General features: G+C 37.1%; 2 protein-coding genes across 2 annotated transcripts in view; one reads left to right on the top strand and one right to left on the bottom strand.

Moving 5' to 3' along the window:
- Positions 1-153: 153 nt before the first annotated feature.
- On the top strand, positions 154-2834 carry sfr1 (SWI5-dependent homologous recombination repair protein 1). Its single transcript, XM_088917739.1, has 4 exons — positions 154-252; positions 665-777; positions 1420-1839; positions 2606-2834. Exons 2-4 carry the CDS (start codon positions 685-687, stop codon positions 2795-2797), a joined length of 705 nt encoding a protein of 234 aa, XP_088773865.1. The 5' UTR covers positions 154-252; positions 665-684; the 3' UTR covers positions 2798-2834.
- A 291-nt stretch (positions 2835-3125) lies between these two features.
- cfap43 (cilia and flagella associated protein 43) overlaps positions 3126-27626 on the bottom strand; it is a 29994-nt gene continuing 5493 nt past the window's right edge. The window contains exons 9-38 of the mRNA XM_088917303.1: positions 27113-27229; positions 26528-26608; positions 24933-25081; positions 22875-22978; positions 22520-22672; positions 21806-21972; positions 21396-21554; positions 20844-20974; positions 19627-19801; positions 18832-18942; positions 17826-17903; positions 16979-17104; positions 15174-15278; positions 14584-14700; positions 13965-14171; positions 13535-13741; positions 12589-12678; positions 11985-12065; positions 11156-11281; positions 10393-10512; positions 9662-9769; positions 8970-9056; positions 8500-8588; positions 7742-7949; positions 7070-7182; positions 5690-5849; positions 5021-5185; positions 4558-4638; positions 3884-4037; positions 3126-3561 (exon numbers count right to left, since the gene is read on the bottom strand). Coding sequence (XP_088773429.1) covers positions 3389-3561; positions 3884-4037; positions 4558-4638; positions 5021-5185; positions 5690-5849; positions 7070-7182; positions 7742-7949; positions 8500-8588; positions 8970-9056; positions 9662-9769; positions 10393-10512; positions 11156-11281; positions 11985-12065; positions 12589-12678; positions 13535-13741; positions 13965-14171; positions 14584-14700; positions 15174-15278; positions 16979-17104; positions 17826-17903; positions 18832-18942; positions 19627-19801; positions 20844-20974; positions 21396-21554; positions 21806-21972; positions 22520-22672; positions 22875-22978; positions 24933-25081; positions 26528-26608; positions 27113-27229 — 3942 coding nt within the window. The 3' untranslated portion in view covers positions 3126-3388. The remainder of the gene's footprint in view (positions 3562-3883; positions 4038-4557; positions 4639-5020; positions 5186-5689; positions 5850-7069; positions 7183-7741; positions 7950-8499; positions 8589-8969; positions 9057-9661; positions 9770-10392; positions 10513-11155; positions 11282-11984; positions 12066-12588; positions 12679-13534; positions 13742-13964; positions 14172-14583; positions 14701-15173; positions 15279-16978; positions 17105-17825; positions 17904-18831; positions 18943-19626; positions 19802-20843; positions 20975-21395; positions 21555-21805; positions 21973-22519; positions 22673-22874; positions 22979-24932; positions 25082-26527; positions 26609-27112; positions 27230-27626) is intronic.

Raw genomic sequence — 27626 nt, 5'->3', positions numbered from 1 at the left:
ACCGGGAAGTAGCGGCTAATTTGAAGGAAGTTACCTTCGGGTAAACAGTTGAGAGTTGGGTTTGTGTTTTGGATTATCAGTGTCACGGATAAGATGTGACATTTCTAATTATTGATCCACTAAATCAATATATGAATAGTACTGTACGTATCGTTTGTGATAATACCGACTTTGTACTCCATTGATCGTGAGGAATATGCAGAAAACTATCCTGTTTCCCAAGGAGAAGCACAGCTGCTGGTGTTTTAACGAGTAAGAACGCAAGTTAAAAAAAGAAATATTAAAAACGTATAATAGCACTTATTTACAAAAACTTTACAAAAATCAGTTTATATTATATTTATATTACCTTGAATTACAACTTTATAAGAAGGGCATTCGAGGGGAGGTAGCAAGTGGTAAATTATATTAAGATGAGTTGCGTGTTTATAATCTTAGTGTAACACATTTTGTATGTAAGGCGGGTAAGGTCTTATGTTATTAATGTCAGTACTTCAAGTAGAACAAGAGAATTTCTAGGTTTATTCGCAAACTACCTGCAAGGTTTCCTGGAGATAGAACATGCCGTGATATTTTGTACAACAACTTGGGTTATTAAGTGAGGTTTTGATTGTCAACTGTGGTATTGTAAGCAATCTTATAATTTGACATTTGCTTTTTTTAGGTAACCTTGTATAGCTCAGCATGGAGACACCAAACACAAGGAAAACAAAGCCTGTGTTCTGCACGCCAGCCAGCACCTTGAATTCCACACCCCATGGCCTCACTGTAAAACAGGTGCCAGACCTAGACAGACGTGTGCGGTTTTAAACTCTTCCTATGAGACTCTATGCTCCTTACACTATCATACTGCCATGGCTGAGGTATTGGTAGAGCTGTTTCCACCAACTTTATTGTCCCAGAAACAGAATTGTGGCTTCGTGTCAATGTAGGTTTAAAGGCAAACCACTATTTACTTAAATTGGTGTCACTCCTTTGTGTAACATCCATTTCAATTATTCTAAAAGCTTACATTGATCAATACTGAGACAGAAAGGTCTCCCACCTTACTGGTTAATATAGAGTGAGTCTGTATGTTGTGCTGTTGTGATCCATTTAAATCCATTTTACCTCTGGATTTTCAGAGGTAGCTGTTTTAAAATAGTCTGTTTAAATTACATTTGAACCAGCCCTCCTCAGTCCTTTAATATATTGGTCAGTTTGTAGGTCTTCTTGTCAGAACACACTGCTGAAAGAGTCTTGAACAACTGGGTTAGTATTTACAGTATACAGTAGGTCCCACACTGTTGTTCATTTTGACAGGTCTTGTAAATAATATTTATTCACTGCATTCTTTTCTGAAACGATGTCTGCCTTTAATGTTTTTCAGCAGCGCTGACTACCGAATGTAACTTGAAGTTATTTTTGTTCTGGTTTTAGCCGATGAGTGCTTCACTGAAAGAAAGACTGAAAAGAACAAGGCGCTCTTTTCATTCCCCTTTTACGGTGGCAAAACGACTTAAAATCGATCCCCCCGAGGAAGAGAATGACTCGAAGGTGAAGGAAGTGTCTCCAAAGTCCGTACGTGACCTGGACAGTGCCAGCGGGAACACAGTTAGCGTTAATAAAGGGGGGCCCTGGGAGAGCCCAGAGGTGACCGATACTTCCAGACATCGGGATGTGCGCAGAACCTGCACAGAGAGTGGAAATGAAGCAGCACAGGGCAGTTCCTCCAGAGAAAGAGCTGATCCTCCCGCACAGATAGATCAGCTTCAGCTGAGAGACAGGCTAAAGAAAGAAGTCAGAGAAAAGGAGGAAATGCTGCGGAGACTGAAGATGGTTAGAATGTACAGAGCAAAGGTATCTCAAGCAATATGTCAGATAACCTTCGATGTACTGTTCTGTAAATTGATCAGTGAGTGGATGTACTTTCTCATTGTGTGAAGTCATGTAATAACATGACTGAAAACATGACATTAAAATATGCTATAAGACTATAGTAGTTCAGGTGGGTAGCTGCGTCAGCATGCGTAAGCTGCAAAGGAACAAGTAAGAGGTTTATTCCATGCTGAAAAAAAGAAAGAAAACACAATGTTTCGGCCGTGGAGCCTTCTTCAGGTGAAGGCACCCAAAGAAGGCGCCACAGCCGAGATGTTGTGTGTCTTGTCTTTTCAGCATGGAATAAACCTTTACTTGTTCCTTTGCAGCTTACGCACGCTGACTCAGCTAACTACTTGAACTACTATAAGACTAGAGATCTGTATTATTGCATTTAAAATGAACTGTAATTGAGAATTGGAACTAAAAAATAAAACTTCAGGACATTTTGCGATATTTATCCGTGCCGGTTCTGTAGTAATAACTACGCAAATTGCACATAAAACGTGGAAAATATTTCCATGGTATTTGATCATGTAAATTGTTTTATTTCTTGCCATGTGAATTAGCTGAAAATGTCTTTTTTCATGTTTAGAATGAAAAATCAATTTCAAGTGAGAGGAATTCAAGTTATGGTGACATGATAAATCTCTGTAGAAGCTGAGGAAAAACCTCAACAGATCTGGCGCATTTTGTACACTTGTGAAAATGGAAGTATTTACAGGCCATATTGTATTTTTCTTTCCAGAATGACCTGAATAAGCTACAGTTTCTAATCAACAAGTGGAGAGGCAGCAGCCAGGCAGTACTATATGAGCTAAAGTCAGCCTTCTGCACTGATGGGAGACAGCTGAGTCTCACACAGCTTATAGATCACTATGGGCTGGACGACCGCATTCTGCACTACGACAGGACAGAGGAAGAGTTCTCAGACCAATAAACTTTACAACATGGAACCATTTTTTTCTCCTGAAACACTTAACCGTTTTCTTGTACTTTACATGAACGTTTACTCTCTTTAAAGAGTCTGGTTTATCAATTCTGTGAAAAAAACAGATGGTTTTGAGATTGATCCTATATTTTTCAATGTTTTGTTGACTGATTAGTTCCACTAAATCTTTAAAGACACTATATTAATGTTTATATGTGGGTCAAGTCTATTTCAGTTTGTTATAATGTAGGCAGTGTTGTTGAAATTATATCTTGTCTTCCTAAAGTCAATATTTATTTTTTTATTTGAGAAGTTAATAAGCACAGTACTTCATTGTGTACCTTCAGTCTTTATTCTTAGAAGTACCCATCTCATGCCCTTTAAGATATAATAAGATTGTTAAAGCAGTCAGTTACAATTAAGATTTACACAAAAAAACTATTGACATGTTTAATATGTCTATGTATTTATTTTATGAAAAAAAAATGTAATTGAAGTGTTTGGCTTGAATGGATGGGACTGTGCTGATGCTGTGATTTCTAGTAAAGCAGTGGTGTAAAAACCCAGTGTCCTGTTTTGTCATGGGCTTCCTCCCGGCGTTCAGTGTTCCAGCTGGACCAGGGCTGGGAATGTCTTCATTCTCAGTCTCTCCACCTCTGCTCGGAGGATGGCCACCTCCTGAGCTTGTGCTTTGGCCAGATCCACCAGCTTCCTCCTCTGGATGATGTCTTGATACCGCTCTTCTGTGGTAGTGTCCTGGTTTTGCTCCACAGCTGTTAAAGTTAAAACCGTCTATAAAGGAACTGAATTTCAAATAAACAGGTAGGATACACAATAAGTGAGGGTGCGACAGGGGCTTACAGAGAGCACAAAATCTGCTGCCACATACCAAAAGGAAAGGCCCAAAACTATTAGATAGTAATCCTCATTGTACAAGTGCCAAATTAATGAAAAGGAAATTATGTGTGTCATGTTCATAACAGAAGAAAACTGGAATAAATGGGGTAGAATTTCATTGTGTGGACCTTTTCTCTGAATATCATACCAATCCAGTGAAGCCCTTATGGGTCCTCAAAAGGATCAGTGTTACCTCACCTATAGCGTCGTAGATGTGTCTCCTCTCTGCCACGGTCACCATCATCTCCTGCAGCTGCTGATCCAGGATTGCATTGGCCTTTGCCTTTTGTGTGGTCTGCCTGTTCAGTTGTTTGATCAGCTTCTTGGTATTTCTCACATTCTTCTTATGATTCTACAAGGTGACATGATTTTTGTGAAACCGTTTGCATTTTCTGTGTTAATCAGGTCTCTTTCCAGTTTTTAAAAGAAGCATGTTAACATTATTTAATTCCTGTTTAATACATACTGTATGTGGATAAGTAAAAGTTTCATATTTTCTTTCAAATCAGAGGTGATATTTCCTAGAACATTCTGAATATAAGTTATTACAGATCCACGACAGATATGTTTTGAAAATAGATTTGCAAAAATAATAATGGGCTATATGGAATTGTATGTGCTTCATGTGTGTTATACTGGTTAACGAGCTTATTTATAATGAGTGCTCACTGAAGGGACAGTCATTATAGAGAAATGGCGGCTGAGACATGGCATGGCAGTAACTACCAACAGCTCCTCTCTGAATGACCGTGAGCAGTCTGTGCTTTAAATGATTTAAATACATTTACAGGTAGCTTCCCCCGCATTAACTTGCAATAACAGCCATAACATCTGGAGATGATGATAGTTAAAGATTTGCATGTTTACCTTACCTTTTCTTGCACAGAAAGTGTTTTTTGCAAAGTTGAAAGCTGTGTGGACAGACGGTTGTCATGATCTGTCTCATTCAGGTACTGAAAAAAGAAAACAGCAAAAAAATATGGTCACTGTTAAAATGGAAATCAGTCAGACGTCTTTTTACCATGCCAATACTTTTTCTCCCAAGCAATTTCAATTTCAAAGCTGCTAGAGGGATGAAGAATAGCTGAATCGGTATTTAATTTTTCTCACTAGAAACTGTGGTTTAGACTAAGTGTAGTCTAATGATAAAGTAGTGGCTGCAGCAAAATCAGTTAGAAGTAATTATTTCATATCTAATGCAGTGAGTAGATCAACACCAATTAGACTGGCATGTATTTTGTTTACTAACGTCAGCTCCTCAGTTGCAATCTTATAAGGCTTTATTTTAATTAAAAGTTATAATTGCCAAGACTGATGGTCATTAAAGTAACATACTGCCTGCAGTTCTTGGGTGACCCGCAGCATCTGGATATCCCGGGCCTTATTGTGCAGGTCTTCCATCTGCATTCGCAGCTTCTTGTGCTCCCACTCCTGCTGGATGATGCCCTTTCTGAATTCTTTACTTTCCACCATACTTGCAATCTTCTGCTCTCCTAAAGTCTTAGTGAGGAGACAGAGATTGAGACATGAAATGAATCACCCTCAACCTAACCAGTCTGTTCAGGCTGAAGGTATTTTGTTCCATTCTGTTCTGGAAGACCAGAGTGGAAAAATACTTAATAAGCCCTAATGAAAGCATAGCAAAGTAAAACTATGACATTTCTGTAAAGCATAGAGGGATATACTACAGTAAGCCATGATATCAACCATGAGAAGCCATCACACAGAAAAGTCAAGTGAGTATGATGCTTTAGAACTGTAGTTATCACCTGGGAGAAATACAGTTACTTTTGGCAGCTCATTAAGATTTACTGTACAGTATTGCTTTTTTGCACCTGAAGAGAAGAACTTTAATTAAATTGTAGAACCAGGATATTCCAAAGCACAAAGTAAAAGAATGTGCATATAGATTTAAAGCATTTAACAATTTAACCAAGTCTATTGATATCGATACATTTACTGTTGTACATGTGTGATTGGTGCACAGAAATGCACAGTCCCTACCTTGATAGTTCCATTAAGATCTTCCACTACACTCCTGTGCAGTAACACAGAGTCCGAATAGTCTGCAATGAAGTTCCCTGTCTCCACTTCCACCTGGCCTTGCTTTATGAGGAACTGGACCATTAGATCCAGCTGGAATCTCATCTTCTCATCACGTGTCCTGTGTAGAAACAAGTCATTCATTTGTCAGGAGGTAGAAGTTCAATTCTCAATCAATGTGCACAATCTAAAACTTTCTGTGATTCTTTTTACACAAAATTAAGGTATTTTAAATCCAAACAACATGTCATGTGGTTGTAGTAGAATAGCATGGATAGTATTTAAATACAGTATTTGTAAAACAGAACAAAGCCTGGCAAGTGAAAGTTTAGTTGTTCCCACTCCTGTCACAACGTACCTTCCCTTCAAACTGTAATCTTACAAACTAAAACATAATGCTTGATAACTATTTTTTGGGGAGATCTATGACAATAAAAAGGGAATCGGTGAACTCTATACCATAGAAATAATGAGGTTCCCATTGCTTTACAGTTCCTGGATCCTGGGTTGGATTCTGAGCTAGACAACTTTGTGTAGAATTTGCGTGTTAGTGTGGCTTTTCTACAGGTGCTCTACTTTCTTTGCACTTGGCAAAGATATGCTGGTCAGGTTAACTGGTGTCTCTAAAAGGTTCAAGTGTCTGTGTGCCCTGGTGTGGATTCGTGTCCAGTCCAGGGTACAGTTGCACATTGCACACTGTGTTTGCTGGGACAGCCTGTAGATCGCTGTGACTCTAAATTAGATGATGTTGCTTTGGAAAATAAATGGATGGAAATACAATAAAGTACACAATGCTCCAGATATCTCATTAACAATCAAAATGACTGATGCTGAATAGTGAAGTAGAATCTAATGTTGAGGATTCTATGCAGACTTCATAACAAAAAAGTTGAGTCTCATCACTGAAAAATTCCAGCAATACCATATGAAGACACATTTTATATGTAAAAGGTTGCTAAGCCACTTGCAGCTTGAATTGAAAAAATGTAGAAAATACTAGACGTTTAAGAAATTACAATTACAATTTTTATTTAATTATTTTTAAAAGTAATTAATTGAAACTAGTGCTACTTGACAATGTGTCACACTGAAAACGAATTGCCTAGATTTACTGAGGTTGAAGGGGCTTCATAATTAAATAACTGTACGTGTTCACAGAGAAAAGCATAGGGTCCAATATAATACATTATGTATTACACTATATTTCATACAATATATCCTTTACGGAGTTAAGTTAAAATGTGACCTTCAGTCATTCTGGTAAAAAATATTTCATTATAGCCCACCCCTCAGTTTACAATAATTGGTATTATTTTTAATAACTGCATTTCAAGGTCTCACCCATTAAGCTCATCTATGATGTTTTTAATATCCTGTTTCACACTCTCATCTTCTTCAGTTCTCTTTTGCAAAAAAGCTTGCATCTCAGCAAGTGTCAGAGCTTTTTGTTTCACCTGGAAAAGGAGAGAAATATGTGAAACATGGTAGCTTCATCATTATAATATACAACAACAATCTTTGGTTTTCAACCAGAAAATCTGTCTTAAGTATGAGATTTTTTTTTTGGTTTACTGGGGAAATATTCAGATAATGCATTTGACCTCAAACACCCTTATAATTTTAAAACATACGTTTTGGACTACCTGAGCTAGATAATACGAGGCTACAAAACTGTTATAAAGGACTTTTAAATATTTTTATAAATTAAATAAACTGAATAATAAGTTAATAGATTTTTGCATTTCATATATCTACATTAAAATGGTCTTGTATATATACAGTACTTTTCTTATGCAGAGGTAGATGTTTTGTATGATACTGGAGTAGGATCTTGTGCACTAATCTGCCCTTCAGTCAGCTTTCAACTAGACAGCAAATGGACTCCAGGCAATAATCTGAGAAAGCCATGCAGTACAGATCCAGCAGCAGTGATGGATCTTCATTGGCTCATGTCAAGACCAGTTGTGGCATGTTGTGTGAATGCAACTTGCTGATCCAGCGGAGAATCCTCACCTGTTGTTCGCTCTTCACCTTGGCTCTCCTGGTCAGACAAAAGCGTTCCCACACTGCAAGGTCTAGACCCTCAGGCATGTTCTCTACCGCGTCCAGCTCATCCATGGCCTTCATCAGCTGCGACTGACCTTCGCTGGCTGCTCTAGCTGACTCTGGCCGGTCTTTGAAAGGACTGGAGTTGTCCGTTTGAGTCCTCATTCTCTGGACCCTGTAAAAAGCATTAGCTCACATGAATCAATTCACTTACAGTACTGTATGTCATTGACTAATCCACACATTGGCTAAATCTCCAGCTGCATGCTGACCAGTTGCCAGTACCCTCTGGCAAACACAATGGCTGCAATACTTATAGGCCAAGAAGGGACTAGTGTATATGTACATTTCATAGGGAATTTCCTGCAATGCTGACTAACAGGATTTTTTTTTCTTATTAATTCAGTATTTTTGCATATTGAAATCAATTATTTAAAGGTTCCACTGCTGCATTGATTGGGATTCAGATTTTATTCAGATTATGAAACCAAGCAACCAGTGATACATATATATTTATCACAGTGTTTATAGACAGCCAAAGATAACTTTATGTTGGTGATTTTCAAAAGTGACTGATGTGAATTTTAAGCAAACATATCAGTACTAACAGAGACAAAACTTCTATACTGTTCTGTTATGTTTTCACATTCATACACTGCAGTGCATGGTCTATGATTAATTTATGTCTCATTGCGCATGCAATTGAATACTGTCTGATATTTCACCTGGGTCTGCGCTTATACAGCTTGTACAGCTGGTCAACTAAATGGGCAGGTACATCACCAAACTCCTTCCTGAACCCGCGATCAAGCAGCTGAGTGGGAGAGAAGAAAAGATATTTTCATTTTAAAACAAGGATTTCCATTAAAATGTACAACTAATCTACAGTTTAAATACATATTTTCTACTAAGTAAAAGCCAGAATCACAATGATATTTGACTCAACTATGAAATACAGTGACTTTGTTTTAAAATAATACATTGATATTCCTTTTAACAGTTGTCAAAACTGTTGTTTTAATAGAAGGGATTGCACACAAGCTTTGATGTCTCAGTACTGTTGCAGTAAGGAGTCTTGTGGCTATCAGATCCATAATATACAGTACCAACATATTTCAGGACAACTTTAAGGTAACTTGAAGAACCTGGCAGTAAGTCATGATTTGGTAAACCTGGAATAAACTCAAAGTCTTACTTTGTCCTCTGCAACAACATTATCATAGTTTTCTCGGAAGGCATCAACGTCTTCTTTGCATTTCTTTACTTCTTCTGCAATTTCGTTCTGTCAGCAACAAGAAGCCCATATTTTAGCTATGTCTCCATATAATAGCCTGCATTTTAAATACATTCAATCAAAGATCTGGAAAATTGACATGCAACATACTGTAGTTTAACATCTCGTTAAAGTTTACATTATAATATGCAACATAGCTTACCATCATGTTTAATGTCTATAAGAGATCACATTACTGCTTTGCTAAGCAATGTTCAATAAATATCCAGTGTTCAAAACTACAGAGCTAGCTCATACTGTATAAGGATTAAAACTAGCTTATGGAATCAGGTCTTAACCAATAAAAGTGAAGGTTGTTCTTCAAAATAAGGGGATACAAACATTCTTGCATCCAAAGGTGATGTAGGTTACACAAGTTTGTTCTTGCTAGAGGTGACACACCCTTAAAAGTATAAGAGCTGCAGCACAACATGAAACATTTATATTACTGATCTCTTACCACCGTTTTTCTCATTTAAACATCCTTTCTATCAATTATTAACGGTTTTCAATGAATTCATAGTATTAATGAGTAAAATTTTATTTTTTTTAAATCTTAAAACAGATGAAGTAGAGACATTTGAGGTCTCTGGTGTCTGGTGACAGATTGTTACCCTCATTTTCCTTGTTCTTTCAAGTTTGTAGTTGAGTTCTTTCTCTCTGTTCACCAGCTCTTCCTCGATGAGAATTGAGTAAACCAGATTTGCAATCTTCAGCTCCTCCTGAAAAACACAGTGGAAGATTGATCGATGAAAGGGAATTTTAAGCTTAATTTGCCCTTTGTGGTAAGCGAGACTTAATGTACTGTATTTGATCAAACCTCCATCACGAAATTCATTTTTACCTCCTTTTAATATTTTGTGATGTTCTTCTCATACTTTTATGCAACAAGATTATAGCTTTAAGTTAAAATGTTCAAATGACACTAATATTAATTATAAACTACACTTCGGCTTTGGTATTGCCTTAGCCTTTCAAACAGTCAAGACCCAGAAAGTAAAAATGCTTAGCTCCTGGAAAAAGTGTTAACAGCTAATGCATTAACCAGCTCAATAAGCAGTGATTTAACTGCTTTAAATGATGAATCACAACTTTTGTCAAAGCTTTTTGTATCATAATAATTCAGGAACATGCTGCAGCACACAGTGTATATATTTTTTAAGACCTTACAGTCACAAAAAATTTCCCTGATAACAGAGTGGGTGTAGACACTGGCAGGTGCTCTATAAAGTTCTTCCTGTTTGTTCAGAATTTTGTGGTTAGCCACCTGGTATAAAACAGCTGTGCAGTTGTGTAAGACTACTTAAATACTATTTAGACATCACAATTTAGAATTGATTTTCACCTGATAAATCACCATTTCAGATTTCACTTTCCTCTCAAAAAGTCGGGTTAAGGCTTCATCAAAAGCCTGTGTGGAATCCTTGATGGAGGTCTGCAGTTTCTTCATTTCTGCTTCCAAAGCCTTAAACCAATCAGAAACAAACATGAGATGTATGTTAAATCTGTAATTGAATATATCCGTTATTGACTACTTTAATGAGTAATAATATTTTTGTGATATCATTAAAAACAGCTGTAGTTTTAGAAAATTACATTTATTTCTTGAATTTTCTACCGGATTCCTACAATCTGGAGAAAGTGGGCTATGTTTTTTGTTTGAAGAATAGTATTCAGTGGCATAAATCAATACTCTGACATGTTTAGAAGACTTTGTTCTTTCACCAGAAAAGTATGCCTTGCTGTTTCATATAAAATAGCCTGACGAGTTCAAACCTTAAATAATTAAGTATTTCAAAATAAGGCCTATCTGATGACACAGATTGCTTAGAGGCAAAGAAAACTGTCTCTTCAATATATTTTCTATGTAGTTTGCTGTTATATATGTACAGAAATATTTAATGTGCTCTTAACCCCACATACCCTGAAGTATATGATTTATAATATTGAGACTGTGTGTGATTTTTTTTTATTTTAACCTATATACGCTGCACTGATTAAAACAAGCCAGGTGTCAGCCAATGGATTCAAATTTCCTATTTAAAAAGCTCAGATCTCTAAATCCTAGCCCTTAGCGGAAACTGTTATGGGTTCTGTAAGTTTTATACCTTGCAATATTTTTCCTGTTCTTCATGCAGCTCTTTCACTTTCTTTTCATACTCTTTAAAGCACTTCTTCTCCTCTTCAGTCCATTGCAGGTCTGGTTTAGACATAAACTCAGGCTGTGGAATCTCCTGGGACATGACAGGGCAGGGAAACCATGGAATGAGCAAGAAACTAGGGAACTTTCCCCCACCAGGCACTATGTTTATGTCATGGTTTACTACTAAAAATAAAAAATTGTTTTCTTTATACAGTTCTGTTAAAAGTCCAAAAGCAAATAATCTTTTTCTGCTCATTAACAAACAATCTATACAGTTGAAAATACACAGATAGCAACCAAAACCTAAAACGATATAAAGATTAAAACCAGAAAATAAAACTAATTTTATTGAGCAATTTCCAAGAAAATTAGAACAAAGAACTGCACTGTTCTGCATAAATATTTGTATCTATTATGAAGATCATAGACAAAGAGCTTAATATTTTTAGACAATATCCCTATACTTCTAGTATCATCCACCTTGGCCTACGTAATCACTAATGAACAATTGTTTGAGTGTTCTTTCTTAGCACCATGTTTCAAAGAATTTGGGTTCCAAGGAAATGAAAAGATAATGCTCACTATGCAACACTCTATATAAATAGTTAGTAGGTCTTAAATATCTCCCCCTTGTGAATATAAAGGTTAAGGAATCCTTCAAGGCCTAAGTTGGCAACAAAATTTTCAGCTGCAATTTCACAAGCTCACAAATTTAAAAAGAGTGCCCATTTTTCAAACTAACAGTCACTAAAAACAACATCACCCCATTCGAACAAACGTTTGAAGCTCCTGACCATTTTCAAAATGTCCTCTTTTTTGACTTCCAGGACTCCTCCCATCATGTCATCCAGGGCTCTCTCTCTGGCATTGTCACCCTACAGGGAGAGAGGATTGTCTTCAGTTCTGCTTCACCACTCAGATCCTACTGCAGAATCTGTACCCATTCACATCTAAGAAAGTGCCAGCAGGCTTTTTAAAGCATTATATATAACCTAGGGTTATTTTTATTAAGAAAAGATTGTGCTAGAAACTGTCTTCTCATGTTTCACTTTCCAAAATGCAAAACAATGTATATTGTTCTGTGTTTGGTTGGGTATCCATGAAATGCAACAAAGGACTGGTTTTTAAAATCTAAAATAACTAAGTGCAAGTGTGAGATTGTTTTATATAATTTAATTCCTTTTCCCTTATCAATTTAAAATGACTAACTTTATTTTTATCTTTCTTTCTCATTGGAATTCTGTGCCAATTCCTTTTCTTTGCAGAAAATACTGTAATTGTAAATGTAATTGTGAACATTTGCCTTTGGATTTTCCAAATGAGACCTTTTTTTTCCAATCTAAAAGTTCCAATCTAAAAGAAAAGCTTCTCTGTACTCCTAATTCATATGTGGCTTACCTTAGAAGCCAGTCTTTTTTGTTCCTCAGTCTTGGCTAGCTCCTCTTCTTTCTGCTTCTGCTCTGGGGTGAGGTATTTTTCAACTTTAATCTGGAAAGATAATAACACATCAATTTAGATTAGTCTCTTCAAGTACTATAAATCATAGACCGATATCTGATGAACCCCTGAAGCTAAACCAACTTCAAAACACTTTATACAATATTTAATGAAATAAGACTTTTTAAAAGCAATATTCAGTTATGTCTTATATTCCCATTAAAAATAAGATCAACAAAGATCAGAAGCTTATGCTTTTGGTTATGTTTTAATCATATGAGTGTTACTGGCTAACTCTTGCTCAATAGATACAGGAGATTAATCCCCTAATCAAATAAAATTGTTCTGTTTTGTGTACTGTGAAAATTGCAGATGAGAAAAATATAATCTGAGTTGAAATTCTGATGATTGAAAAAAATGGAGTTAGCCTTCAACAGTTCCCTTCCATGCCTCATACAGCAGGTAGGATTTTGAGATCTTTCCAGACTAACCAATGCAAAGACAATGGAACAGTGGGTCAGCATTTACAGTATGTGGCATTCCTTGTGAGTACACAGACAGTCCAGTCCTGCCTGGGAAAATGAATGATCCAGCTGACTGGCAGAATTTGAGGTTCAATTTAAATCTTGATTACTCAATTACAGCTATCAACCCTAATTGGCTACTAATAACAGGCTAGATTCCAACTACAATTTTCAAGGTATAGGTCTGGCACAGTTCAATGCCAAGGACTTACCGGCTGCCAAGTGGAGTATTATTTTCTGTGAATAACATTTGAGTTTGGAATCAAAAAAGAAAAACAGCTGATTCCAGCTGTGCTGTGAACTGGCTAAACTGAGTTGGCATTCTTTAAGAGGTGGAAATGCACTATAAACAAAACCAAGTTTAACAGCACACAACTTATTACCTCTGCATCCTCCACTGTGAGAGCCCTCTCAGGCTTCTCACTGTAAGACAGGGTTGGTTCCCACAGTTTCTCTTTCAGGTCCAGTTCGGCCATGATCTCCAAAATCCTCTTGTTCCTGTCCTTCACCCGGTTTATCTCCTGCTCCTTCTGTTTATACACAGCACTGAATTCCTTGTTGAAGGCAGTTTTAATATTGTAAATGACATCCTGGGGGGCAAAAAATGGATTCCAGTAAAATATTTGTCTTTATAAAACCCCAAATGCTAAAACATTGGAAACATTGAACTCCTGAATGGCCTTCTTGCAGTGAATTGTGCTCAGATAAAATATATAGCCAAGGCTGACATTCCAATTTATATTTTACTGGTGTGAGATGCCGTGATTGAGTTCTTTGCAAGAGGATCTGAAGGCCGGTGGTTCATTGCCATACCTGAAGGAGAATGATCTGGTTGATTTTTTGCTCCCTGGTGTGTAGTTCAAACTGGCTGTAGAGGTGAGGGTTGAGGCCGCCATACAGAGCACTCAAACTGCCCATGAGAGCAGGACTCTCAGCAACTTTCCCCCCCTCCTCATCTCCCTCCTCCTCATCCCTCTCTGATGCCCCCATAGACCGGCTCTCCAGGATCTCCTTTCGGATCTGCATTTATGGCAGTACATAAGAGAACATCAGATCTATGAGTTCATCTCTCACGAATGCCCTTCAATTAAGTAAAGGCTAACCAAAATTGCACTACTTGTCCCAAACTTGTTTAGTGATTGAAACAATGCTTTTGAATAACAGTTTGCGCCGTGACCAGACAGTACAAACTGGTAACTAGTTGACATCATAAATAATAGCCTTTAACTTAAAACACAAAAATGGAAAATGCCAAAATGAATGATAACTTGTCGTTGGTTTGTAAGGTTTTTAAAAACTGTTGGACATGAGCATAACAGTAGTAAACGTTCTATCTGATAGAAAATTTTATAGTTACAGGATTGCAATTTTAAAGTTGGTGGATCCTCTGTATGCTATGTAGGGGTAAATAGTTAATGAGGGTGTAAATTACACTGAGGTCAGCCTGTTCAATCTTTCTCAGACATAGAACTCTCTCCAACTCCTCCACTTCTTTGGGTGTGCGCTCCTTCATAGGGTAGTTCTTCACCTCATGCTCTGTGTGGAAAGCCTAAAGCAGGGACCAGGACTGGTTAAATTACACCCTTATCACCTCACACAGCTTATTCTAATACATTCAAACACATAAAGGTTTATTCCATGCTGAAAAGAGCTCCACTGCCGAAACGTTGTCTTTCTTTTCTTCTCTTTTCAGCATGGAATAAACCATTACTTGTTCCTTTGCAGCCTATGGATGCTGACGCAGCTACCTACTTGAACTCTATTCAAACATTGCCACTTATTTCCTCTGTTCTGCTCCCATTAATTTTTATTAATCTGCTGCTTTGCCCACAAAGGTAAATGTTTTGCTTACTCATTCTATGACGTCAGAAACCCGGTCAAACTGAAAAACAATTTAAAGTCTTGAAAATATAAATCCAGCATAACAGATTTGTTATAAGAGTCAAAATAACTTCAATATAAGAGTAGGTTTGAGAACACTGTACACTGTAACTTTTCTTACTCTAAAGCTCTTCTAGATACCTTAATGGCCTGCCCTTTGACCTTCATGGAGTCCCAGCATTCCTTTTTGATTACATCACGTAGGTAGCACTTGGCTAGGTTCTCCAGTTCAATCTCATTACGGACCTTACAAGTAGAGAAAGGAACCAATAAAATTTTCAAAACAAGAATAGTTGAGCGGGGACCAGAAAAACAAATCAATCCTGCATTGTCATTTAGAATTACATTAGTTTAAGGAATACTAGTTTATGTTTTTTATGTACTGCACCACTTATCAAAGCAAAACTACAGTATATAAATAGGTATAGAAAGTATTGATCCCCATTGTATGTATTTTGCCACATTTTGTTGTGTTAAAACTAGAAACTTGATAGATTTACATATTTTTTAAATATGTACATTTAAAAATAAAAACCCTAAAAATATATTGACCTCTTTAGCATTAACACCCCTTAATAAGCTCTGCCTCAACCAGTTGCCTTCAGAATTTGTACGATATGTTGATTGTGTGCAATTAAAGTAGTCAACCATCCAGGTTGAACGCACTTGTCTTTGTAAATTTAAATGCACCTGTCTGTGTGAGTTCCCATGGTTGGACTTTGCATACAAAGCAATATGAAGACAAAGGAGCTTCCACAGAATTGTAGACAGACACAAGATAGATGTGGCATATAAAAAGATTTTAAAGGCTCTGAGTATCCCCCAGAACACTGTTAAATCAATTCTCAGGAAGTAGAGGACACATGAAATTACTCAGAATCTTTAACGACCAGGGCTTCCTCCAAAACACAGCAGCCTGGCAAGAAGGACATTGGTCAGCAAAGCAGCTAAGACACCAAAAACAACCCTCAAAGACCTACAATGTGTCATAATTGAGATGGGAGAAACTGCGGGTGAGTCAACAATAGCTCAGGTGTTCCAGAAATCTGGGTGGAGTGGTAGAGTGGGAGGAAACCATTTTTGAAAAACACTCATCTGGAATATGCAAAAAGGCATGCAGGAGTCACTGACTGGAAAATGGGCATTAATCAATGGAGCAGAATTAATAGAGCAAAATATAGGCAGACTGTTCCAGGTTATGCTCCAAAGTCTACAAAAGATGTGAATAATGGACAGAGCATACATATTTCAACAGGACAATGACCCCAAACACAAAGCCAAAGGAACCTTTTAGTGGCTTAAAATGAAGAAGGTGGAAGTGCTTGAGTGTCCCATTCAAAGTCTAGAGTTAAATTCCATAGACAATCTGTGGGATGAACAGGAACTGAAGTTTGCTATACACCAGCGCTCCCCCAGTAACTTGCAACAGCTAGAGTAATTTTGCAAGGAACAGTGAGTGAAAATCAAACCTCCAAGACGTGAAAAGCTGGTTACAGTATATGGCAAAAGACTTGAGGCCATAATAACTGCAAAAGGGGAAGCAACTAAGTGTCCTCATAATTTGCTTAAGATCTCAGGGGGGGGTGAATCCAAGTTGCAATTTTCTTTACTTTATACTACTGTAAAAGCCAGTTACAAAGGTGAACATGAGAAAGGTTACAAACCTGCAGAGGCCATTCAGCCCAAAAAGACCATCGGGTAGTTAGTAGTTAGTAGTTAATAAGAACATAAAGAAATGTTACAGATGAGAGAAGGTTTTGTACATGGAAACTAGATGGAAGCCAATGAAAGTGATCTTCTTAAAAGGAAAAAAAAACATGTAATGCCAAACTGCATAATTCTGCAAAGCAGTATTGGTTTCAGTCCTTTTGGCTTTCTTATATAATTTAAGCCTAGATGAACATGCTCATCATGCCTCACCATTGCACAGCTTATTTTCCTTTTACCTTGTTGACTTCTTCCTCTCCCTCGGCTTGCAGCCTCTTCTGTTCTTCCACATCCAGGTTAAATTCTTGCTGCTCCAGCTTCTCTATCTCAGGCAGGGATTCATTCTCACGCATCATTGCCTGTATCTGCAAAAGAAAAAGAAAAAGATTGTAAAACAAGTTCTAAATTGGAGTGAATTCTATGTACTGAGTATCATACAAAACATATTACTTTACTTATGTAATTTCGATTAATCAATCATTAATGACTTATTATAATACATTTAAGTGACTGTGTTGTAAAAGCACTAGATTACTTCATTAGTGAGAGAGCTGATTGGGTATAGCTGATGGGGAAATTTAACCTGGTGATTTTTAAGCTTGGTGAAAATCAGGAAATAAATGCACAGAAAAGAACGAACAAAAGCTCCATCATCATCAAGAGATCACGGTAAGAGAAATGACATGAGATGGCAAATGGCATCCCACAAGGTACTGTAGCATCTGCAACCTGATGTAAAACATGCATCACAGATCTACAACATACTGTATATTGTTTTGAAATGTGGCCACATATGCTATACTAGTTTTCTAGTCTGCCTTTCACAGTAGACCTTCTGTTCATTATCCCTGTTGATGACAAATGATAACCAGCATCCTGAGTTTACTTGTCATGTCGGTTTAATAAAATGTTTGTGTACCACAGTGTACCAGCTTTACAAAATATTTAGTTATTTTGCATTCATTGTTTTGTGTAAATTTGCTGCAGTTCCAAATGCTAAGCTTCTTGTGATGTTTGATATAGTACCATGAGAAGACGAGCCTTGGAAATTAACAAGGAGCAGTGCTCACTGGAGTGCTTGCTTACTGTTTTGCGCAGCTGCTTGATGCCTTTTCTCAGACTTTTTTTCTTTTCTGCAAACTGCTGGCTCTCCTCTTTGATTGCCTGTAAGAATATAAAATGTCTGAGTAAATCATCAAGCATGGATGTGACACAAGAACTTCCAACAGTTTATAACTTTTATCAGTTTTTAAACAACTGAATTAGGTTTTGCATTGATCAGGAATCTAGTAAAAGCTTATCTTTGTATAGAATAAACCAGAGGGTTCTCTAAATTCTAATAATGTAGTCACCTAGTCAAAAAGAGGTTAACTTCTTTTTAACCTCTGTTCCTCATTTGCACTGGTCAAGCCACCACTGCCCATAACTTGATAAATACCCTGCAGTCATCTACTGTTGCAGCCTAGTTCTAAGGAAAATATCTTCACGTGAAATATCAGATGGGGTTCTTGATAAATCTCTGAATAGTTATGCAATCAAAATATTTAAGTTTTTGATTTTGTGTTCAATTTGAGCATTCAAGATTTAATTAAAATTATTCATTTTAAAAATATGTATACATATTGTATACATTTTTTTTATGGTAAAAATAGAATTTCCAAGGCAAACACCCTCTGTCTTTAATCGTGTAATTTTTTTCTCATGTTTTTCATATGCAATAGTATAACATTTACGAGTTCTGCAATTCCATACTCCTGTTTGCTTTCCAATCTCAGGAAAATGGTATTCTTTTGCTCCAGAGAAAAACGGATCCTGTGTTACATTCAGTACAATCATCCTTACATTATTCTGTTTCCCTACATTTTCTAAGGAAGCCTATCAAACTATGGTGCACAGTGTGAAAAGTCAATATATCTTTATTAGTATCACAGAGACTGAAAACAAAAATTGTTTAAGCTTCTATTTTGATATCGTTTTGCTATTTTGCTATCAATACAAAGGTTTCCAAATCACTATATCTAAAGGTTTTGAAATCACTATATAGGCAACACAAAGGCTACAGAAAGAAGAATGGAGCTATTGTCAGGCTGACCTCCTCCAGTTTTTGGTCAAGCCAGGTAGCATCTGCAGGTGAGACAGAAGGGATGCTGGTGTAGCTCTCGTCCTGCTCAATCAACTCCACACTCAATCTCCTGGAAGCGGCCTAATGAACAAAAGTGATAGAATCAAGGCTAATCAATATGGCAGCTTGATCATTAAACCACATCAAACAATGTGTTGTATTAGCAGAGGATGTACAATAATGATGATCAAAAACTTTCCATACTTATGGAAAGTTTCTGTGTGTTTCCTTGTAAGTGTGGAGCTTTATAAGTGTAAAGAAAAACAGTTGCCTTTCCATGTGTTGCTTTACAAGTGTGGTAAAGTGCTTCAGAGTGATTTATGCTCTGGGAATTCCCCATATCAGGTAATGCCTCAGCCAGGAGCTTGATTTTCTTTTTTTATGATGCTTGAATATAATTCCATTAGTGACACACTCAAATGCATTAATATAATAGGCTGCTGGTGCACAAACACCCATAATTTACAAAGTGAGGAGTCATTAAAATGTTCACAGCAGATGTGTTACTTTGTGCAAGCTGTTTTAGGGCGTGAGACAACCCGTTAAAGACGAACATGTACTGTATACTTACAGATGTGTGACATCCATTTACAGGATGTAAGCAACACTTTCTTCTTGAATGATGTTGCATTTCAGTATAGCACATTTTGTATTATACCACACGATGCTGCAGCGACCAGCAGTTTACAAATAAGCCAGAGCACATACTGTTTATGCAGGCATAAAGATGCTGCCCTCAGGCTCCTTGAATGCACAGTGTTATACCTCTTCCTGCTGCTCCTGAAGTGTTATTCCAGTGGGTGACTGGGACTCATGGATCCATGCAGGCAGGTCACTGAGAGCCGTGTTCTCTGAGGACATCGTGCGCTCCAAAAGCGATTGCATGGAACGTGCATGCTCCGTGGCTGTAGTTGCTTTGTTCATACCGGCTGTCTTAAAACTGCATTAAACATAATAAAGATACTGTATTATATAGAGCACTGATTAAGGTGAGGGCTGATGTTACTGTAGGAGCATGTAATGGGTATGAATGGGTATGAATATTGATTAGCTCTTTGTCCTATCACAATGCTAGAGGAGACAGAACTGTCTTACGCCTTCTCTTTCTGTCATCTGCACATCTAAAATGAAGCTGTCACTCTAATTCATATATACTGTATGTACTCTAGTGGCACTAGTCACAGTTACAGTAGCTATGCAATGCTAATGACCCCTAAAAAGAGGCAGCTGTCCTTGTCTGGTATAACCTTTAACTTTACATTTGTAAAAATGTAGAGTCAGAGATCATACAAAAGTCTGCTTTCTGGGGAATTGAGATTGGACAGACTGATAAGTAATATTCATAACCACAATAGATAGACAGATGAGTGGATAGATGTAGAGACAGATAGATTGTAATCTGCTACAAGAACCTCTGTGCTTCCTTCAGACATTTACACAAGCCGTCCTGTCAGCACCTGCAAGTAATTATACTACCTATATAAATATTTCATCAATTTAAAACAATGTATTTAAAAACAGAACAAATGCAAAGTATGTGCTAGTAAACCTTTTAACAGCACTGTGTTTCTAGAAGAGTTGGTTCTTTTAATAAGTATTTTAGATTTGCTTTCCATAATAATGATCAAAAGGCATTTTCTTTTTTTAATAATACAAGCAGACCAAAGGCAACATATGCAGAACTTGCCCAGTTCATTTAACAGAATACAGTGACTCCATTAACAGTAATCCCGTAATGACAGAAAAAAGGTTATAGAATGTTTTTGATGAAAATTTACAATATGTTCACTATGGATGTGATCAACAGGAATGCATTGTTTCTCCACTTCATTCATTCTCTGGCATGTGACCAGGTCTGTGCTAGTTAAACATGGGTTGAAATTGCATCCTCCTTGTGAAATTATTATTATTAATTCTCTGAAGTGCCAACTTTTTAAAAACATCTTATTAAAATGCTTCGAGGGCCTGCATCACAGACGTACCTGAGCTGGACACAGACAAGAGCCCCGTCTGTGAGGCCTGTGGTAATAAGGGTCTGACTGTCTTGAGAGAAGGAAACTGCCCGAGCCCCAGCTGTCCAGCAAGAGTGGCACTGCATCTGGAGGTACTTCTCCTGTTCACACATAGACATACAGTATTAAAAGCTGGAAACTCCAAGCTACTTTATAAATGACTTAGGAGTCTGCTATTAGACCTGAAAATAACCTGTTATTATCATAACTGCTAGCAATCTATCATATTACCTGCCTGTCATTATTTTCCCCTTTACATAGACATTTTTTTTGCAGATTGCAGTCTATCGTTTGAGCATAAAAAGTCAATTTCTCAATCACTGCATTCAGCTCCCAGCCAGCCCCGTATGCTAGGAAAGCAAATTAAACTTGCTCTTTAATTGCTTCTAAATTCTACTTCTAAATTTGGATTTTAGAAACCTTATTAATTCCAGTCATTGCAATCATTTTAGCTCTCTCTAAATGTTCTATTATATCTGTAGGGTCCACAACTGTCGGCTAAGTTGTTTTACAAACTCCTACCATTTGAGATGTCTCCCGGATAAGCAGCAGTCCGTCCCTGCCTACAGACGCCAGCCATTGCTGGTGGGGAGACAGGAGGAGAAAAGCCGGACCAAGAGGATGTCCTTCAACTTCCTTCTCTGGAGTCAGTAACACAACATCTTTAGCTTTTGCACTCCCCTAAGAAAAGAAAACGTTCCTAAATCAGATGAATTAACTGTGAGGAATTTCTAAATTGTATTTATCTTCCGTGAATAAAAACTATGTGCATAGAGATGTCTTCAGTACAAAATATTTACTTAAATAATTACATCTTAATTAAAATAAATCAATCTGGATGCTCCAGTAAAAATGACAAGGTTGATTACAGAATAAAGAAAATCCCCATGTTAAACAAACAAATAAAATATATACCACTGATTAACAGGTACCTCTGTCAAGAGGAATTTCTGAATGGACTTAGTCCTGTTGCAGTATCCATAGGCCCTATTGTTAGGTCCCAGGACTACAGAGGAGAGAGGTTTGCCGACTTCATAATGACGTTTTTGCAGAATCTCATCCTTTAAGCAGCCACGCCGGTCAGCACAGCCCACAGCTCCTTATAGGGGGACAAGTAAAGGGAGTGACTCACTCCAAGATGTGCATTGGTAACTTCAAAAGGCTAAAAAAGCTAAGAAAATACTTTTATTCTTTTATCTCCCTTTTTATTAATTAATGGATTTTAGCAAAAACCAGTTAAGAAAAAAACTGTCATTAACTTATTATTTATGGTTTAATATGTAGGGGTTTTGTCTTCTGGGGCTGTGCACATATTTGTGTGAGCCTTGAAGATGACATTTGTACTTCACATACTGTACTATTAGTTGAAGGTGTGTAACACTGAAACATCAAAGTTTGGTTTTTCAAGGATGCAAGTGTTTTGTAAAAACTTCAGCTGAACCCACAGAAAGTGATGAGATCATCCATGAACATCACCATGACTTACAGCACCATGCTTTACATTTAGACAGGAAGCATATGCAGAGGTTTTACTGTATTAAAGAATGTTACAAATGAAATGAATAACAAAAAAATTCTAAGGAGACACACTGCTCTTTTCACACGTGAAATCAAAGAAGGAATCAGTCAGAAATATCTGTCTTTACCTATCATGAGTTGAGCTTGTAGTACAAACATTTCCAGGTGGCTCTCTTCCTTCATGCCTTCTTGTTTATTCACAGCAGACAGCACTAGGACTTTCACGTGCTTGGTCTCCTTGTTGTAATGAACAGACAGATCTACAACAGAGCCTGCTGCCTCTGAAACGGGATTGCACAGCTATTTAGTTTTTCCAGAAGTGGTCAGATTTGTTTTAAATGCAGATATTCTAAAATATTTTCTACATTGCATTACTATAGTGATGGACCAATAAAGTTGACTTTTTATAGAGATTTGTGTTTTACTTAATCAAATAATTGCTTTTTACTTTGTTGTGTTGATTGTGAATAGAATAGAATAGACCTGTGTATCCAATAACTTCGAACATTTTGGATGGCCTGGCATCCAACACAAATATGTACGAGTCTGAAGCTCCACTGAGAAGAAAAGTTCCTCCCTGGTCATACCTGTAAAAAAAGAAATAAAGACTGGAACAGGACTCATCTGTGAAGGGTTGGAAATCTGTGTATAAGATGTCTTCATAAACACACTATTTACTATACTGTACACTTAAGTTACTGTAAATCTTACACAAAAGAAGCAGAGAGACTGGAAGACATACTTTTGTATCTTGCCATATTATTTCAGAGCAAAAATTATTATTTGGCTGTGTTCATTCACTAAGGTCTGGATTAAACCACCCACCAATTACAGTTACTAATATAAACCCAGTATTGTACCTGGATTTGTCTTTTCAATGGGTACAAGCAAGATACAGTCCCTCTAACAAACAAAAAGACCCTACCAAGGACTGGGTTTGTGTTTTGTACCTTTGGTGAAAGTATTCACTAAATCTAATAAATAAAACTTTATGAAACATTGCTTGTGCTTTACATAGTTCTTTAGAAATTTTCATCATATGTACAGTAAAAGTAAAAGTAATATTCACTTAAAAAATGGACAATCCTCCATTAAAACATATAATTCAGCATCATTTAAAGATATGGTCCTTTATTTTCTCACACCACATTCTTACCTGATACATTAATATGTATAAAACATATAACAAATAAATACTAAATTATAGGATACTAGATACTAAATTAAATTAAAAGTAGCATTTCTTTACAGCATTCAGATAAAATATATTCTGATACAAATTAGGACATGAATGTCTATATTTTAGATCAGTAACACAATGGGCACATACATTTCATTTCATTTTTAAATGAAGAGCACATAACTTTGCTGATTATTTGTGTGTCACTGTTCCTTGAGACAACAAAATACAAATCTCAAGTCATGTATTGTATACTCACAAAAACACCATGTGCTCAGTGCATTGTAAAAATTGTTAAAATTGACAACATAGGATGATTATGAATCAGCATAAATAACCCTTCAAAAATACATCATTTTAATTAATGCAAGAGTAGTAAAAGATAAAATCATGTCCCAGCTGAGAAATTAACAAGCAAGGCGAAGTCCAGGAAGAACTGTGCATTCATGCATGGAATGACTGTATGACTGTAGTTCTGTAGAGTGACAGACTGTAGACAGACTGTAGAGGGACCAAATGACTGTAGTTCACCACCTGCATGCTGGAGGGCATTCAGCTTTCATAGAACAGAAGATAAAGTATGTGGGGATATCATTGTCAATGTTGTGCTGATAGTTTTGTTGTTAAACCAGCTGGTGGAGTGGTGGACATGTAAGAGTACACAGCGCTAGGATTACTCAGTTCCACTGAGTCATACCAACAATACTGAGATCTTGCTGTAACCAGCTTTTTCACCTGTGTCTAACAGAACATCTGTAGAACCAACCGGCCAATGCTCTGAACAGGAGACCACCACAACCAGCCAACCCTCCCTAGCTCACTGCAGCTGCACAGAAGCAATGGCAGAGTGTAGCGGAGCTAGTTCAGACACGGTGACGTCATCGCCCTCCCTGCGCATAGCAGGGACCTCAGCGACCTGGGCTGAGGGAGGTCTCCTTAGCTCATGCGGCTGGTTCCCTGTTGCCTTCCACCAGAGACCCGGGTTCGCGCCCCAGGTGTTGCGGGACGAACCAGCGGGATGGAGCGGCAAGGGCACGAGCCCGCGCGGAACCGCGACGGTCATAAGAGCTTCCTAACAGCTGTCGAATCACACTGTACATTTATACCTCAAGGCTGCCAGGATTGTGTTCATGCTCAGATCATACTCAAACTACTAACTATACTATACTTTATAAACATTTTCATTTTGACAGTATGTCATGTTAATCCCAAAAACTTATAATGATTCTGTGCTCTGTATCTGTGTTGACATTTTCAGGGTTTTTTTTTGTTGAATACCAATCTTTAAAATACAAGATTTAATTCCTTAGACATAATAGAGTTTCTTCATGAAAAAGGAGTCACCACAGATAAAGACTTACTGGAGGTGTTCCACAGGCACATGGTAGAGGTGAACCCTGTGAACTAGGCGTGGAAGGTGCTCCTGGGTCAGGTCTATGAAGCAGATGTGCCCAGAGGCTGTCCCCACAGCAGCACACTGTGCAGCTGGGCAGCACGCCAGGCTTGTTGCCTGCATTCAGAGTCAGAAAGAATAACACGGAGTGTCAAAAGAGCAGACTTGGAATGAACCACAAAAACACGCAGATGTCTGTGTCATATTTTAAGAGCTGACTTTTATTTTGCTGTTGTTTTCTATAAACAAGTTTCTGATTTTTCCAGACCCTGATCTGGATTCATTATATATAGCAAATGCTATGAACTCATTAATAATATTTAAAGATTTTCTTTCTTCATATACTGTTATAATTTTGCATTTTTTGTATTTCTTAAGTAGGCCTTTCTAATCCATGACACTGCTACATGTTAATATTAATGACACTGTACGTAGCACACTTTTAGGATTTTCTTTTTTAATTATAACAATTTTTTTTAATTTTAATTATAACAATTGTTTTATTTTAATTATAACAATTTTTGAGGTTGGATTTTTTTTTTGCTTTTATCATTGTATGTTATCTTGGATAAAGATGTTTAATTATCATTATCTTTCTTCTGATTGTTGATTATTGTTATTTAAAAAAACACTATGTACCAAAAAAGAAGTTAATGCAAAAAGTTTTTACTGACTAGAAATAAGAAAGACTGGGTATTTAGCTTGCCTGTGAATAAACACATGCCATGTTGAAGCTCTTAATTTATATGCATGATCTGTAGTTAATGCATGGGGAGTTGATACTGTTACAGTTAATGCAACTGACTAAATAACAGTTTAAATTGTTTGCTCATTAGAAATTCATAAACACCCTACAGTACCATACTCCTACAGAGCAAAAGAATGAAACGGGTTCTGTATGTTGCATGTAGCCGAAATCTTCATATAGTCTCAAATTACTTTTTGATAGATTGGCCCTACATGTTAAAGCATGACTTCTAACAGTTTTTTTTTTTGAGTGCTCACAATTTAAAGCTTAAAAGAAATGTTTTTAATAGAAGTATCTGCTAGGCACACACATTTTTTAAGCAATTTAACTTGCTTCAACAGATGTTGCTAAAATGATCTCAAGCTGACCTAATAAATAACAGATCTTGTCATCTGATTTAAGATCCATCAGACTGAGTAATACCTCTGAGTATGTAAGGCTCTAATTTTTGAAGGATTACTTTATATACCTTGTACGGGTAGTAAGATACTCAATGTTAAAGGTTATTCACATGCCTGCTAAAGTCTGTTGATGCAAGTTTTTAATTATACCCCTGCCATCATGGGGAATTCCATTCTGAAGGTTTTCAGAGACATACTGTAAATTAATATATTGGAAATTTTTATTCCTTACTTGTAGTTGTAGGGAGCAAAATGATTTTATCTTCAAATTGTACTTCTGCATTTATACTTCAAATATGTACTGAGATGTAACTGAAACAGTTGTCATATTTTAACACTTTTATTTTCTTTAATACACAGGCATTGAAAAGTCTGTGTTTTCCTCCTTATTCTTAAAAAATAAACAATACATACCTGCACTTGTAGACTTAAAGAGCTGATGCAGCTGCCATCTTTCATTGACCAAACCTGCAGCAGCCCGGAGTCTCTGACTGACTACCATTCAGAAATGAGGAAAAAAGAGAGGAGGAAAAAATATTATAACACAGTAACATCTTAAACTGAACAATGAACATTCTAGTTTTCACACTAAAAAGCCATAACGACATCATACAAAAATCAGACTTTTTATATTTCAACTTTGACTCCTGACAGATCATTAGAAGCAAACGCCTGGGAATTTTGCTTTTGAGCTGTTTTTTTATTTTATTTTCTGCAGCTCATGTTTACCAGTTTGTGTTCAGTTTGCTTGAACAATCATCACCTTCTTGGCCCTATAGTGTAACCATAAAGCTGGGGTCTGGACAATGAGAGGACAAGGATGTTCCTTATTAGCAAATTGTCTTTCCACACGCTTGTGTTTCAGCTTCTGAATCCCCAACAGATGTTGCCTAAGATGATGTTCTGTTGCAATATAAAAAGGGTTATTTAAGGCACGTCAGGCAGGATTGTTAGATGAAGGCGAGAGAAAAAGAGATAACTTTGCTGTGCAGATGTTACCACACAGAATTTGCTGCTTGGATACAGGGAGGCTGCAGCCACAAAGTCTCCAGTGAGAACGTCAAGCACTCTGGACATCTGCCCTGGTTGGCTGGGGCTGTACCTGAACAGATAACCCTGGAAATAGAAGGAATGAGCATTTCCCTTACAATGCATTGCCCTTGTCAAGTATACTATAGGTTTACTACATAAAAGCACACTACCTTGGAACTAGAGCAGGTCTCACCTGCAACACTGAGAGAACTTACCAAAGCTTACCCGATCTTGCCAACGCCTACCTGCATCGTAAGCAGATTGTCAAAAGACTGAAATAATACCTCCACCAAATTTGTCTGCTTCCAGACAAACAGGCAGGGCACAGGCCACTCTTGTCATGAATCTACAAACCCAATCCATTACATCAAAAGAAAATGTCCTACTCATATATTATAATGTAATATATAAGTACGGTGTTTTCCTATGTAATTTATTATCCTCATCATTAGAAATTAAATCATTTCTGTAAAGAAAAAAA

Source organism: Atractosteus spatula, chromosome 5 (genome assembly GCF_055471065.1).
Source record: "Atractosteus spatula isolate fAtrSpa1 chromosome 5, fAtrSpa1.hap1, whole genome shotgun sequence".
NCBI lineage: Eukaryota > Metazoa > Chordata > Actinopteri > Semionotiformes > Lepisosteidae > Atractosteus > Atractosteus spatula.
Note: the sequence above shows the minus strand (reverse complement) of the source record. Positions and strands in the feature narration are given on the sequence as shown.